At 38.1% G+C, this 15,756-nt stretch overlaps 1 protein-coding gene across 1 annotated transcript; it reads left to right on the top strand.

Annotated features, from left to right (window-relative positions):
- Window positions 1-390: 390 nt before the first annotated feature.
- Window positions 391-15,349, top strand: LOC117994703 (ubiquitin-protein ligase E3C). Its single transcript, XM_034982667.2, has 21 exons — window positions 391-574; window positions 672-812; window positions 1,626-1,829; window positions 2,881-3,000; window positions 3,615-3,741; window positions 4,692-4,845; window positions 5,732-5,952; window positions 6,471-6,852; window positions 7,397-7,665; window positions 8,210-8,433; window positions 9,125-9,365; window positions 9,845-9,959; window positions 10,049-10,167; window positions 10,997-11,108; window positions 11,243-11,375; window positions 11,484-11,696; window positions 11,847-11,941; window positions 12,277-12,437; window positions 13,210-13,340; window positions 13,907-14,074; window positions 14,677-15,349. The coding sequence occupies exons 2-20, from the start codon at window positions 687-689 to the stop codon at window positions 14,072-14,074; spliced, it is 3,315 nt and encodes a 1,104-aa protein (XP_034838558.1). The 5' UTR covers window positions 391-574; window positions 672-686; the 3' UTR covers window positions 14,677-15,349.
- Window positions 15,350-15,756: the final 407 nt, after the last annotated feature.

Below are 15,756 nucleotides of genomic sequence, written 5' to 3'. Positions count from 1 at the left end.
TTTTTTTCAAGAATACATACAACTTACATACAAGGCATGCAACTTTAGTTGCGAAACAAACTTTGAGAATTCGTGGCGTAATTGTATTTCTCATGAGTTATTTACTTGTTTTCACATAAAAAACGTTTAATACAAAAATTGTTGATCGGTTAATACAAATATTGACTACTTAACAATGGTAATTATTGTCGTGTTATTCATGTGCTATCGCTATCTCATACGCGGTTACACATTACTTAATCTACGAAAGAAAGCCTAGAGTGAAACCACAGACCAATGACATATAGGATATGTAAAAATATGAAAAAGCTTATTTGACACTTCTTTGATTTATTTTTGGATTTTATAGTCTGTAGCATCCTACTCTATGGTCTGTCCGTCTGTAGTACTAGTACTCTATGTTGTAAAAAACCTGAAAATTGAAAAACACCTATCATCAAAATCAACCTTTGAATTTTCATTATTTTCTGATAAAGTGCTCTAACTTATATACGGCAAAATGTGGTTAAATCATAATAAATAACTAATATTAAGTGTTAATGTTATCAATTGCGCATTTAACAAATATTATACAGTGAGTTTGAGCGTGACGTATTATTTTAGGTCAAATGGGAATATTCAGCTGATTCTTGTTTACGGTTTCTTGTTCCCTATTAATTTTTAATTTATAGTAATCACACGTAGCCATGTACTCGTTCGAGGGGGATTTTAGGCGCAAGCCGCAGCAAAATCTAGCAGGCGCAAGTGCTCAACGAAAAACTGACAGGGACGCTCTAATCCTGCAGTCACAACAACAAAGACAGAAACGGGAGGTTAGTTGAGTTAATTCACAGTTCACTTAACGTTGAAACTTAGAATTACGTCTTATCTATTTTACGCCAAATATAAACTTAACTTAATTGCCTAAATGAACTAAATCTAGTAAGTATCATCTTTCTCGGCATAAATGGTTGGTTGATTTTTTAATCCTATAACTCAGTAGCTTGTGTAGTAGCCTCTCCTGCCTCTGTAGTTGTAGTTCACCAGTATCTTCATATATACTGCTCCAATTTGATAAAATTGTTTGGCTAGAACTTACTCAATGAGTCAATCACGTTATACCATAGACATGTTACATTCATACTACACTGTGTGTAAAATTCATGTTTGATGATAAGTAAGACATAAGATATAAAACAAGAAGAGTAGAAGAGATAGCACTCTACAAAATGTGATCTAAACTTAGTTTTAAGTCTTCACTTTACCACTTCTTTTTTTTAAATATAAAATGTCATTGAACCTACTAGAATTTTATGCAGGTGAAGCTAGCTATTAATTTTTACTTAATAAATCTGACTGCAAGAGTACATATTATTTCAATCTAAATATATAAAAGGAAAAGGTGACTGACTGACTGACTGACTGACTGACTGACTGACTGACTGATCTATCAACGCACAGCTCAAACTACTGGACGGATCAGGCTGAAATTTGGCATGCAGATAGCTATTATGACGTAGGCGTCCACTAAGAAAGGATTTTTGAAAATTCAACCCCTAAGGGGGTAAAATAGGGGTTTGAAATTTATGTAGTCCACACGGACGAAGTCGCGAGCATAAGCTAGTATAATATAAATTTGTTCACAGGAGCACAGAAAACAACTACACAGTGCTATAAGAATTCAGGCATTTGTACGAAGCTATTTAACGAGGAAACACTGTAAACAACTGGAGAGGGAAGAATTTGATAATATCTTCTCTAAATGTGATGCTGAGAATCAAAGCTTAATATCTTGGCTTCTGGCTAAAATTCTATTCTTCTATGATGACCAAAAGGATTGTACTAGATTGGTATGAAATATTTAGTTACAGTATGTTGTTTAGCTGCGATAGATTTCTCCTTCTTTTCTTCTCTATGGCTCTTTGTACTGCGGTGTTGTAGTCTGCAATAATTCGACCAATGTCAATTTAGTGGAGAAAACAATGTTGTAATTTGGTCCTTGAATTCCTTTCATGTGTGATAGATTTATAATTTCATCTCATAATCAATAATAAAAGTAAATAGCCAGTAAGGTTATTAATACAGACTAAAGATGGACTTTCAAGTGGAGGATCTGTCACATCAGTGACGCTGCAACAGGAGGGCAGATTAATGTATGTCATTCAAATGAAGTGACACTGATGCTTAACCCAAAAGTCAATCTTGAAGCAGAACTTCTGTAGTCTACATTATATATTAAAATGATATACATTTTGAGTCTGGGATAGTCATTTATTCAATCAGAATATTAACATGATGCAATGATGCAAGTTACTTGCACTAGTTTTACTTTAAAAATATTTAAGTGTTTATTTTAATTTAAATGGTTTTATTGCTTACATTATAAATGTACATATAGGAAATTTAATATTGTAAAACAATAAAAAAACTAAGTTGACCTTATCACTAAACTGATCTCTTCCTATACCTGTACTTTTAAATTATGTTGGTACATAAGGGTTTATATTATCACTAGTAAACCCACCCCAGCTTCACTCAAATTTTTGAAAATCACTGAGGGCAGAAATTGCCAAAAATCCTTTCTTAGAGAGTGAGTGTCTTTAAAGGAACAAAATATCATGTCAAAATTTCAAGTTTCTAACCCTTAGAGTGCATTCAAAATCAAATCTCATTTGGCATTGATTGATCAGTCAGCTACTAGATTTTCAAGCTACATCTACCAAATTTCGTCACAATCGGTTGAACGGATGGGCCGTGAAAGGCAAGCAAAGCAGACAGACAGACAGACACTTTTGCATTTATATTATTTAGTATGGATAGATTAGATTACTTTAAGTCTGGTTTTGGTTTTGGTTTTGAATTATTTTTGTTATCTTGATATAACTATGTAATATTTTTCAGGTTTCTATATCACAACTGCTACTTAAACAATGGAAAAGGGTATTTCAAAGTGGTGGTTCTTCAATACAGATAAGACGTCTCCTTGCATTGCATCTTCGTTTATTGAAAGATGAAAGCAAGGTATAGTTTTTGCTCTAAAACATTGTATAATCTATAAAAATATAAAAAAGAGGATTCCAATTGGCCAGTTACTTATTGCTCGGTGAATTTTGTATACTTTGCCATAAAAACTACTATCAAAAAATGCAGTGTGAACTCTATAAATAATAGAAAACTTCCTATTAGCTATATGTGGCTTTAGTTTTAAGTACATATTAATTATCACCACTATATCATATCATCTTACAAATAAAAATTTATGACAGTCAGGAAGCGTAAAATTTTACCAATTCTGAATATATAATTTGAGTTTGAGTTTATTATGTAAAAATTACTTGAGTTTGGTTGCTATATATTGATACCACCATTGATCTCTGTATAATAAGAAACAATGGTCAGTCCCTTGAAATTAAATGTACTCTATGCCATACATACAATAAAATTATTTTGTTGATAAAAAGAGCATCATAATTATCTGGGAAAACCTGTCAGCCTTAGAATACTTAATATGGTTCTCCAAATAAAATAAAACCCTTTGTTGATAAGGAAGATAGATAGATAAATTCTTTATTGCCATACAAAACATCACAAAAGAACAAATGACCTTAAAAAGTTAATTAAGGATGAATTTTCAGGTACCGCTGGCTGTTCCACTCAGAATGTTTGAAGTATTCACTTCTACAAGCTCTGCTGAAACATTTATGACATGCAGTGAAGCTGTCAATATTATAGGAACAACATTTTTATACTTAGTTAAAAGAGGTATTATTATTTATATACAATACTAGATGATGCCCGCGACTTCGGTCGCATGGATTTAAGTTTTTGAAAATCCTGTAGGAACTCTTTAATTTTCCGGGATAAAAAGTAGCCTTATATCCTTCCTCGGGATGCAAGCTATCTCTGTACCAAATTTCGTCAAAATCGGTTGAGCCGAGAAAAGCTAGCAGACAGACAGACACACTTTCGCATTTATAATATTATTAAGGATGGATTAACTCGTATGGCATGCAGGACACAATATTATTTTAGTACATACGCCAACACTACACATGATGTAAAGGCATTGACATTTCATTACAGCAAACAAAATGTGTGTTAGTGTGTGTGTGCTAAAGAGATCCTGTACTATAGCATCAATACTAATATTATAAATGTGACAGTGTGTCTGCTAGCTTTCTCAAAGAGTTCCCACAGTATTTGTATAAAACCTAAATCCACACTGAAGATATGGCAGGCATAGTCGTCTTTGATTTTTCCGGGATAAAAAGTAGCCTGTGTAACCACATTAATCCATGTTGCGCTGTAAAGGACAAACCAATATACAAATATATATTACGCGACAGGTCGAGATGGCAATCGGGGTATGAGGAGGGGGGATGCCCCGCACACCCGCAAGTCATCCCCGCTATCCCGCACCGGGTTAGTGCGGGGGCGGTGCGGGTGTGCGGGGCGTCCCCACCCCGATTGCCATCTCGACCTGTCGTGTACTATACGTTATTACTACGTGAAATAATAGACCCTCAATAGCTAAACCGGTGAAGGAGTGGACAGAAAACCGAAAAGTCGACGGTTCAAACCCCGCCCGTTGCATTATTGTCGTACCTACTCCTAGCACAAGCCTGACGCTTAGTTGGAGAGGAAAGGGGAATATTAGTCATTTAACATGGCTAATATTCTTTAAAAAAAAAATCTGCATAATCATTTTGCAGGCTACTTCAAGGACTTACGTCTACTGCTGTGTCAGAAAACACCACCATTGTATGGGCCTTCGCCCAATCCACCTACACCGCTGTGCGGAGCCTTGTTAGATCTCGTACAGAGGCCTCTTTATCTCACCTCGCAAATCAATGTACCTGAATACAGGTAAGATTTATTTTGTTCAACTCTTCTTTTTCGTGTGCCTCTCTCATTTTGCTCATTTATGAACATTGGCAGTCAGTTTTCTAAACTTCTAGCCCAATTGTCCTTAGGTGTTGTATATTTTTCATCCCATCTATTCGAAAAGGAGGACTTAATTCGCCTTTAAGTGCACCCAAAGGTGGTGTTTTCTATAAGAAACTTTTAGCTGGCTGTAACTTTTATACAATCTACTATTTATATGATCACTAGATACTGGTAGGTAGGTAGGTACATTTAGGGATATCGCCATTTATGCACCTTGAGTTTGTACGGAGCAAGAAGCTGCCGCGCCGCGCGTCGTCGTCTCGCCACTCGTCGTCGTCTCGTCACTCGCACCACAGGATTGCTGCATTGTTCTTATTTGTTTTGGTCTGGTGGGAGGCTTCGGCCGTGGCTAGTTACCACCCTACCGGCAAAGCCGTACCGCCAAGCGATTTAGCGTTCCGGTACGATGCCGTGTAGAAACCAAAGGGGCATGGGCTTATTAAAAAGTGCCATACCCGTTCCAGGTTAGCCCGCTACCATCTTAGACTGCATCGTCACTTACCACCAGGTGAGATTGCAGTCAAGGGCTAACCTGTATCTGAATAAATAAAAAAAAAATTATTAAAACAAGTGCTACGCAAAAAAGTGGCCCACCCACTGATCAATCACGACGATAGTGCGTCCTTTTCACTGCTATACAATTGTGCAAGAGAGAGTGCCTTTTTGTTGTTCAATTCCCTTATGGTTTTTTTAAAAATATTTTACTTATATTATATTTTTTTACAATTGTATATTTTGTAAGTATAAAGTATGTATACTGGGTTCTTTTGCCTTTAATAAAAACAATTTAACCCTTTAATTCCAGCGATACTGTCATGACCGAGTTCACCGCAGCATTCCTATGTAACCCATACCCAGAGCCGGTGGAGATGTTCATATTACCGGCTCTCACGAGTGATCCTAACAAGCGGTTCCCGTTTTTGGCACTGCTACATTGTTTGTACATGGATAAATTTAGTTCCGGGCGATTGGTCAACGATTCTTGGTTATTGCATTCCATTTTAACTCTAGAACCACCGGATTTCGGTAAGCAAACGAAGACATTGTGCTATATTTTCGGTTTTTTTTTTGATCTGTCAATTTAGTCGAGATTGTTGTGCAAACAAATGAATTCTCCATAGCTTTAGGTGTAAGATTTTAATTTGTATAGAAGCAGGCATTACTTTGTGGAAGTCTAAGATATACCACAACAACAAACTTAATTCGCTATAATCCACCAAAACAGGCAGACAGTTCAATCAATGCATTATGGGTCAGCAAGTTGAAATTTCTCAGAAGTCTATGATATTAAAGTAAAATCTAAGGTGCGTTTATAGCAGAGAATATGCTTTGCCTTTCGCACTGCACGCACCTTAAAATCTATAATTCAAAGTCAAAATCTTTGATATGTCAATGTTTAATGTTGCATTTATCAGGAAAAATTAACGTAAGCTAAGAGGGTCCAAACGCGCGTTGTTCCGTGATATATTTGCGCTTGTTTATTTTTTATATCGCGTGGGTATAAAAGATGAACAGATAAGAGATTTGATGTTTCTTTGTTACAGCGAACAGTTTACTCAAAATAGACAACACAAGACTGCCACATAATCGAATTGTACTAGAATATTTGAAAATTGTAGCAAAATTAACCGTCAACGTATGCAATAAGCAGATAACATACGAATATGAGGACTCCTTGTACAGCCAAGAGACTGCGGCCGATAACGATGATGATAGCGACAGTGACAATGAGCCCAACCCGACCTCAATACGTGAGCAAATGTTGCTCACAAAATGTATAGAGCTCTTGAATGAGCATGATCGCTGTATAATGGTCACTTGCTCCCATATCACTGAGAGTGATTTGTGCGATGAATTCCTTGATAGTGTGTCGAAGATATGTCATAATTTACTTCTAAGTCATAGGATGGCATTACATAAGTATAGGTGAGTTTGATATTTCTTTGACTTATCTAGTTTCTGTTAACCAAATGAAAAATATTTTTTATGAAGTATGAACATAAACAAACACAAGAATGCTCATCGCCAAATTAAATCAGGCCAAGTCTTCTTATAGTCATAGTAAAAAAGTTTTTTTAAAATAATATTACCAAACATTAGTTAACTAAACAAATTAAATATTAAGAAAATCAATCAAGGATCATGCATGCGGTAATCTTTATCCTGTGCCACAGTGGTCTGGTTAGATCTTTATGAATATGATTATTTTTGAATGGATATCCTCAAAATAAGCATACCCATCCGTGAAGACCGGCCGATACTAGTATCAATATACCATAGGTATAGTGCATAACCGAGTAGGCTACTGCGGTTGTGGAGCGGTGCGGGAGGGGTGACAGCTGTCACAAGTTGCCGAATTACTGAGCTCTCACATCACGTCGTCACACCCCTCCCGCACCGCTCCCCTACCACATTAGCCTGCTCGGTTATGCGTTAAACTTTAGCTTTAAAGATGCAATATTTTTTTCAGGTTACTATACACATTAGCATTTAAGCCAATCTTCTTGCGTGATCTTTGGCAGTGGCTCAGCAACATGAGCCACGAGTCTTCATTCGGGGGTTCGGCCACTCCGTTACTATCTGCGCTGTCCCGTGGTATGGGGGCAGATACATCTGTTATGGGGGTGCACAAACTGTTGGCGCCACTGGCAGTTTTCTGTGCACTGTTCTCTTTGTTAATTGGCACTCTACACGACACGGAGTTCTTTAGGGACACGCATGGGGGTGAAAAAATTAATAGTAAGTAGAAAATTCTTTGGTATACTATATATAAAGTTGTTGTGTAATAAAAATTAGGCTCGACCAATCCACTGCAATATGTGCTTTCTCGTGGTATGGGGACAGAAACGTAGCTTATGGGGGTGCATAAACTGTTGGCGTCGCTTTCTGTTTTTAACCGACTTCCAAAAAGGAGGTGGTTCTCAATTCGTCCCGTTTTTTTTCTGTATACTATTTTTTGCTAATTGCCTCTCTCCCGTCTCGAAGTTATTTTAAAAAATCTAAAAAATAAATCTAAAGTTCATGACACGAAATAACAAACAAAATAATTACGACTTTTGTGATTCAATAAACGAGAAATAACCAGTTAAAATAACGTGCACTTAGATGCTTCGGCGTCTACTTAGACCAAATATAATGAGACAAAAAATTGACCTGTAAGGTCAATCTGTTTTCAATAATTTCTGTTTATAATATACGGTAACAACGTTCACTTTGTTTGCATGACTGTAAAACCCTGCGTCTTTATTTAGGTTATTGTAGGTTCATCTTTGAATCTTTTCAGTATTGAGTTCGTCCAGCACGAATTCTGGGAGAGCCCATGCATTTGCTTTCTCGGAATTGGGCGGTCTGTGTCGCACGCTTAAACAAGTGTGCCTCGGATTGGTGGAGCTCGCTTATCCGGAGTACAGGCCGTCTGTGATTGGACAATACAAAGACGCCGTGGGGACCTATCATCTAGAACTGTCTGATAAGAACCAAACGCCCGCGTGGGCACATTTGTTTAAAGTAAGTTATAGCTTTTTAAGTTATTTAGTTAGTAATTTATACCTTAAATGTTGATCCATGGTTAATTTCTATTCTTCATCCTATTCTATTTTAATCGCTCCCACAGCCAAAGGTTTACTAGTAGCTGGTAGAGATTATTATTTATACATAAGTATTTCCTTTACCACTTCTCTGTTCTTCTTTTAGCACAAAATTAATTTAATAAATGTACTTGTTTTAATATTCATATTTGACTTTCGGTAATTATGTCCAACAAAAGCAGTTTACCATTTCCAGTTATATGAAACTAATACCGTGTTCCTGATGTGAATTTCTTTCTTTTAGAATCTTAGTAATGGTCTGTTTGAATTCTCAACCCTATCGCCTTAGCGCGAATGCCTCAATGTGCTAGCGATCAACACCTTTATGTATAATAATAATAATACACTTTATTTGTACAACCACAAGAAGGATTACATGGATGGATGGATGGACAAGGATGTATGCTTATGATGTAAAGGAATACCGCGTGTGAATGTGTTAGTGTGCTGTAGACTATTTACCGGTGGGAAGTTTGATAGAACCTGTATGCTTAAACACACCTTTTTTGGAATAAATGTTTCTACAGCGTAAATTCAATAATTGCTAATACCTAAATTCTGAACTCATGTCAAGCTATAAAAAATGTTAAGTTGATGTGTTGGTTGCGAAGGTGTGCACGCAACTTCTACGCGCGCTGTACGCCCGCGACGCGAGATTAGGGTTCTGCAGCACATTGTGTGGATGGGGCGTGGGCAGCGCTCAGTCCGGCAGCCCAGCCAGCGACGCGTGGATAGCGGCGGGGCCGGTGGTGCCGGGCGACGGTGCGGAGGCCGCGCTGGCCGCCGCACGCACGCCCCGCTCCGCGCGCCCCTACCGAGCTTATGTACCCAGGCTGGCGCAGTCCGACCACGGTGAGTATACCTCCTGTAGTACAGGGACATATTGTATTGTAACATTTTTGTGCCACTCCGCAGTCACTCACGCAGAGGTGTGGCGGGTCCCACTTGTCATGTGTTGCATGAAATCTTGTTTGACAAATAACAAAGTATTTATTGAACTTATTATTCTACAGGTAGATTGATTATTATTACTATTAATTTTGGCTGTTAATAGAGAACAGCCTGAAACAAACTTCGCCACTGGTGATTGAACTTCATGAAGCGACATCTAGTTTACTATGTAAAAATTGCTGTGTATATAATTATTGTAAAGTACCCAGATGGCGGATAATTTTTCATAACTTTAAGGCCCATACTTTAAAAGCCTCATTTAGATTCGGTATCAAACTAAAATGACCCCGGTGATAACCTGCCCACGCAAGTAGGCTCGGCTCAGCTTTGAAGCTGAAAAAAAAATTTATTAATTTTTAACTTATATTTCTCATTTACAGATGAGGGTCCTCCATTTACAATCAAAGAACTGAGAACTGTTACAATATTGAGAGAAATTCCATTTGTCGTACCGTTTTCAACAAGGGTACTGATATTTCAAGGACTTCTAATAAGGTAGAAAGCAGTTCGCTTATATTTCTGCCAAAGAATTTTATTTAAACCTTTCTAAACCTATATTGCTTATTGTAATTGTTACATTTCAGGGAAAAACATGAACACTGGTACGAGATGACAAACTTTAATGAGGGTCCTTCGATAATCATAAGTGTTCGACGTACGCATTTATATGAAGATGCATTTGATAAACTTAGTCCTGACAATGGTTTGTTTCAATTCGCATACCTTATTGTTACTTTCGTTAGTTTCGTGTAGCCTCTATAAAATGTGTAAATTATTACTATTAGCTGCCCTAGCAAGGCCGTGAAATATTTCTTGCGGACGTCTATAAAATAAAACATCTTATTTTCTTGATTCTTACTTCGTAGTCGATAAGTCTCTGGTATTTCCTGAATCAGTGTTTTTTCGCTGGCCATAATAGCCATGCAGATGGAACAATAAAACTGAACTAAGCAAAATTAAGATTTGGTCAGATGACCCGAGAAATATACCAACTTCGGCGCGCGCGTAATTCTAACTCTTGAGGGCCAGAGAGATAAGGGTTTTGCGATAGAAAAGGGCGTTTGTGCACTCATCCGTAAAATCACGGATTTCGTAAAAATACAAATCGAATGAGTACATATTTGTATGACGGCTACTTCGAAAAATCACGGATACGAACCGAATACGGATAAGTGTGTCGCCCAACTCCCAAAGAGGCGTTTATTCAATAGGCCGCAGTGCTGTGCGAGCTGAATCGAACTTTTATTACGTCGTAACAAGAGTCGCAATTTATTTAAACGTCTTTGCGGAGTGCCCCTTTGTACTTGAAACGTACTATTAAAGTATTCTGTAGCATAAATTGAAGATTAATATTTCCGTGGCAAATGACGCTAACTTGTCATTTATCTTCACAAAGTTTTTGAGGCCAAAATCGATTAACTGGGACAAAAGAAGTTTGCTTATAAAATCATCCGACCATGTTTTGCTGATTCTTATTTCACTTGCTTCTATGGTCATATGGTCAAATGGCAATCGATCTGTATGTATTTTAGAGCCCGATCTGAAGCTAAAACTTCGCGTGCAACTAATAAACCAGGCTGGCGCGGAGGAACTTGGGGTAGATGGAGGCGGCTTATTTAGAGAATTCCTTTCAGAGCTTTTAAAGTAAGTTTCGCTGGACTTACATATTTTTTACTATTATTAACTTTAGCGTCTTGTATCGTATATTTTTAATATTTGTTTTACTTAATATCTGCCTTTATTCCGAATAAGCATATCACAGTTATCAAATTTTTCAGATCAGCTTTCGATCCCAACCGAGGCTTGTTTCGTCTTACCAAAGACAACATGTTATACCCCAACCCGGGAGTGCATTTGTTGTATGATGATTTCCCTATGCATTATTACTTCGTGGGAAGAGTATTAGGAAAGGTAAGATACGGGTTTGAACTAATATTTTTGGACTAATATGAGACGGCAATGTGTTGTGATGATGATGAAAAACGATGTGTCTGGACTCTAGTGTCACTTGTTTTTCAGGCCTTATATGAAAATCTCCTAGTAGAACTACCTCTTGCGGAATTTTTCCTAGCGAAGATGTGTTCTACTCGGGAGCCGGACGTCCACGCTCTGGCGTCTTTGGACCCCGCCTTGTACAGGGGTCTACTGATGCTTAAGTCGCACAGGAGAGAGGATGTTCCTGACCTAGGCTTGGACTTTACCATAGTTAGCGATGAATTAGGAGAGCAGAGGGTAAGTGATATTGTAATATTATCAAAAGATACCTATGTTCATACCTAAAAATTGTGAAAAATTATTGAAAAATAGATTGTTCTCTGTTGGTTCTGTTTAATGTTTTTTTCTTAAATTTGTCTGCAGCTTTTTGATTTTGTTTGTTTGCAGATAGAAGAATTAAAACCGGGCGGTGCAAACATTCCTGTGACAGCTGAAAATAGGATAGAATATATTCATCTAGTTGCTGACTACAAATTGAATAGGTATATTCATCTTTTTAGCGCTCATATTAAATTGATTAAGATATTACTTATAATCTAAAATTCGAATTCTTCTGTACTAGATTAGACTGACTGACTTAAACTGGACTGACTGACTAGACGAGACTGGATCGGACCGGACCGGACCGCGGGCTGTACCAATCTAATAAAATCTAGTCAGAACTACTTTCACCGAAAAAGGCGCAGGTAGAAGCTTCGCTTCTTTCGGCGTCATACGACAGCGAAAGTTTTCATAATAAGGCTAGATTTGATAATGCGTTGCGTACGTGGACTCAGTTTGTATTTGCCTTTTATCGTTGCCGTTAAAATGTTTGTAGACAAATAAGGGCCCAGTGCAACGCATTCAAACGCGGGCTCACATCGGTGGTGAACGCGGAGTGGCTGCGGATGTTCTCGTGCCGGGAGCTGCAGCTGCTGATATCGGGCGCGGAGGTGCCTATTGACATCGAAGACCTGCGGATACACACGCAGTATGGCGGTGAGTGTTGAAATAGTAGATTTTACAACAAGGGCATAAAACAAGCCATTTTATCAGAGACGTTTATCTAACCGCGCCGAAGGCGAGAGCAGATATTTAAGTCGACGATAAAATGGGTTTTACGACCGAGTCTCTGCTCTCACTTTGTTTTTTATTTCGATTGCAAGGAAATGAAGCAGTGACCACGCGACTACGACTTGTGGGTGAGCCCACTCTCATACTTCACTTATTCTGGTCATTGCGTGTGCGCTAGCCATTACATGGATAAATCACCCACTGCGCAGGTACAACGTCGGAAGCCTTTTAACGATACGGCAAATATGTAAATCGATATATCACCCACTGTGCAAGTTTAAGGTCGGAGACCTTTTGACGTGACACCAACTGTAGCTTACATGGATAAAGTACCAGGAGAGCATAGTAGCACAAGAGACTTAAAGTTGAAGCTTGGCTCAGGCACTATAGAAATTTTCATATTTCACTCATGAGTCTCATGAGACCATAAAAAGCAGTTTTAGTTGCTTACGGCATAAGGAACTTTACGAGCATTTCCTCGCAATCGAAATGAAAAGCAGAGTGTATAACTCGGTCATAAAACCCTATCTTATCTGCCCTCAGATAAAATGGTTTGCTTTAGGCCCTTGTTGTATAATCTACTATTTAAAACTACAAGTAGTTCTAAGTCAGATACTTACAATGATTTTTTATTTTTATTGATATTCGATGACAAGGGGGATCTCGTGAAATTATACCGTGATACATTGTCCTCCAGGCGGGTTCTCGGAGACGCACCCTACGGTGCAGTGCTTCTGGCGCGTGCTGGAGCAGTTCACGGACGAGCAGCGGCGGCAGCTGCTCAAGTTCGTCACCAGCTGCTCCAGGCCGCCGCTGTTAGGATTTAAGGTATCCAGTTTAATTTTATTAGAATTTCTTATTTATACCCGGAACTTGTTTTTTAAAAATCACGTGATTGCTGAAAGCGGTTTATACTTTGCTTAAATTCAATTCTTAGTGAGTTTATATCACCCTGTGCCCTGTACTCAGGAAAAAGTTTGCATATACGTAGCATTGATAACAATTTACCCGCAATCTTTGATTTTGCAGCTAGACTAAACGCACATTATCACTCTTTTAATTAATCGTTTTTTTGAGTAATACAAGGGACCCTTAGGACCAGCACAAACAGGCAGAGAGGAGTGGAGACTTTGTGATAGCTAACTAAATTCAGCTTTATGTACTTTGACATACTTACCATTGTAATTGGTATACTGAAAATAAAACACAGAAGACGCTGTGCTTGTATGCGCTTGGCCTTGCCGCGCTTGTCTTAGTGTAAATAAAGCTGAGTTTAAGTTGTTATCAAGAAAGACGTCGCGCCTTGGCTCAGTCAGTATGCTTTGTGCCTTATAGTTTCTCCCAGTCCGTTCGTCTGTATGTCACAGCCATTTTGTCATTGTTATTTCTTTTAGGATTTACAACCACCATTCTGCATTCAGTCTGCGGGCGCGACAGACCGCCTGCCGTCCGCTTCTACGTGTATGAATCTTTTGAAGATCCCGGAGTACCACTCGGAACATTTGATGGCCGAGAAGCTTCTATATGCGATACAGTCCGGCGCGGGCTTCGAACTGAGCTAAGTGAGTACAGGCTGTTCAATTAGTGTTCTATACATACAAGATGTCCCGTAAACAGTGGTCCAACTTTCAACGGCAGTGGGAATATAATTTGGAGAGACGAACCGCAAGAAACGCATTTTTCAGTCTTGGAAAGCGTCCTGATGACATAATTGAACGCATCCGAATTGAAATACCGTTAATACTTAAACTAAACTAACTTAAACCATTTGGCATCGCTTAGAATTTATTGTAATAATCAAAACGAGTCCAACGGCTCTTCGCGTCAGGAGCCAGCCTATTCTCGCCCATATAATCGTGTATTAGGCGCCACTTGTCGCACCTCTACTCCACTCGCCGTCATTTCTCGTCGTCATTGAATCAGTTAAATTTTTTAGGGGTTCGGGTTTGTTGAACAACTTTACTGCACTCTTCTTGGTTCCATGACTGCTGAAATTTTTTGTAAAACTAAAATAATTTTGAATTTCCTGAAAGTACAGTCATTGAAGCGATGCTCACTATTTACTGGACACCCTGTATGAGATGCAAGGGTCTTAAAACTCTCACTGATTACTGACTCAAAACGCTTTGGCTATTTGATAACGACATATTTTGTTGGATTGCAGGTAAAGCTATAAAGAGGAATTGGTGTACCAACTTTTATATATAAAACAAATATACCTATTTCGCGATATACTATTTATATACGGCCGTTAATCTCAATGTGATAAAATAAGCTCCTAGCGTAGTAGGTACATATATGTAAATAAATGTTACTTGATTTCATCGTCGTATTTTTTTATGGCGTTCTTGCTCATACAAAAACTTACAAAATGTAGAGATATTTTTCGACTTTGTGATGTAATACTCAAATAGGAGTAATGGACACGTTTTTGTTTTGTGTTAGAATTTTATATCTTTGTAAATAAATAAATGTAGAATAAGGGCGTCTTAGAATAAGGGTGCTGCGGCCGCGCTGCATTGTAAATCCATATAATTTCGATCGATCAACTGACGCGCGGCCGCAGTGCGAGTGTAGCGCTGCAGTCGTGCGTTTCTATTTATATGGATTTACAAAGCAGCGCGGCCGCAGCGGTGCAGCCACGCTGCCTCCGCGCGGCCACTTTGCAGCAAATTTGAAGGTGCCCTAACAGTAAGTCAGATTTATCTTCAGGAGGCTGTATGGGTAGAACACATACAAATATCAATAAACCATTGTGATGGGTGTAGCGAATGTTTAAAACCAGTTTAAATTATTTATCTCATCTGAAAGTGTCAAATAAATTTGTTAAAACTTTATCAGATATTTTTTATTATTAATCTATTTACCATTCGCCAAATTCACGGTGTCAAAATTTTAAGTCATCTGCAGGTCGATTCCTTAAAACCTGCATCAGTCATTATTACAATCGGAATTGTTGTGATTGGCTGAATTTATGGTATTCTTGTTGAAACAATGAATGAGGAACTTTCAGGGCAACGTTCAATAAAATTTTCATAGATGGCGCTAAATAACTTCACCACTAAAGATGAAAAAATAATACCAATTATTGAATAATATAAGTGAATATGAATGGGATGGAACGAAGAATTTATCCGTTTCTTGTCCGTCCATATTAAATGACAGCTATACGCACTGTTAATAACTTGAAAAGAGCCTCAGCCTCCCAGGCGGACGTTGTCTTTGCTGTAGTAGAAAGTTAGAA

The sequence above is a fragment of the Maniola hyperantus genome, chromosome 2, assembly GCF_902806685.2.
Source record: "Maniola hyperantus chromosome 2, iAphHyp1.2, whole genome shotgun sequence".
Taxonomy (NCBI): Eukaryota; Metazoa; Arthropoda; class Insecta; order Lepidoptera; family Nymphalidae; genus Maniola; species Maniola hyperantus.
This window is presented reverse-complemented; position numbering and strand designations above follow the sequence as displayed.

Coding starts and splice junctions, on each gene's coding strand:
- LOC117994703 (XM_034982667.2), top strand. CDS start 687: ATGTACTCGTTCGAGGGGGATTTTAGGCGCAAGCCGCAGCAAAATCTA. Junction 1,830..2,880: donor AAAAGGATTGTACTAGATTG/GTATGAAATATT, acceptor AATATTTTTCAG/GTTTCTATATCACAACTGCT. Junction 11,376..11,483: donor TGGGAAGAGTATTAGGAAAG/GTAAGATACGGG, acceptor CTTGTTTTTCAG/GCCTTATATGAAAATCTCCT.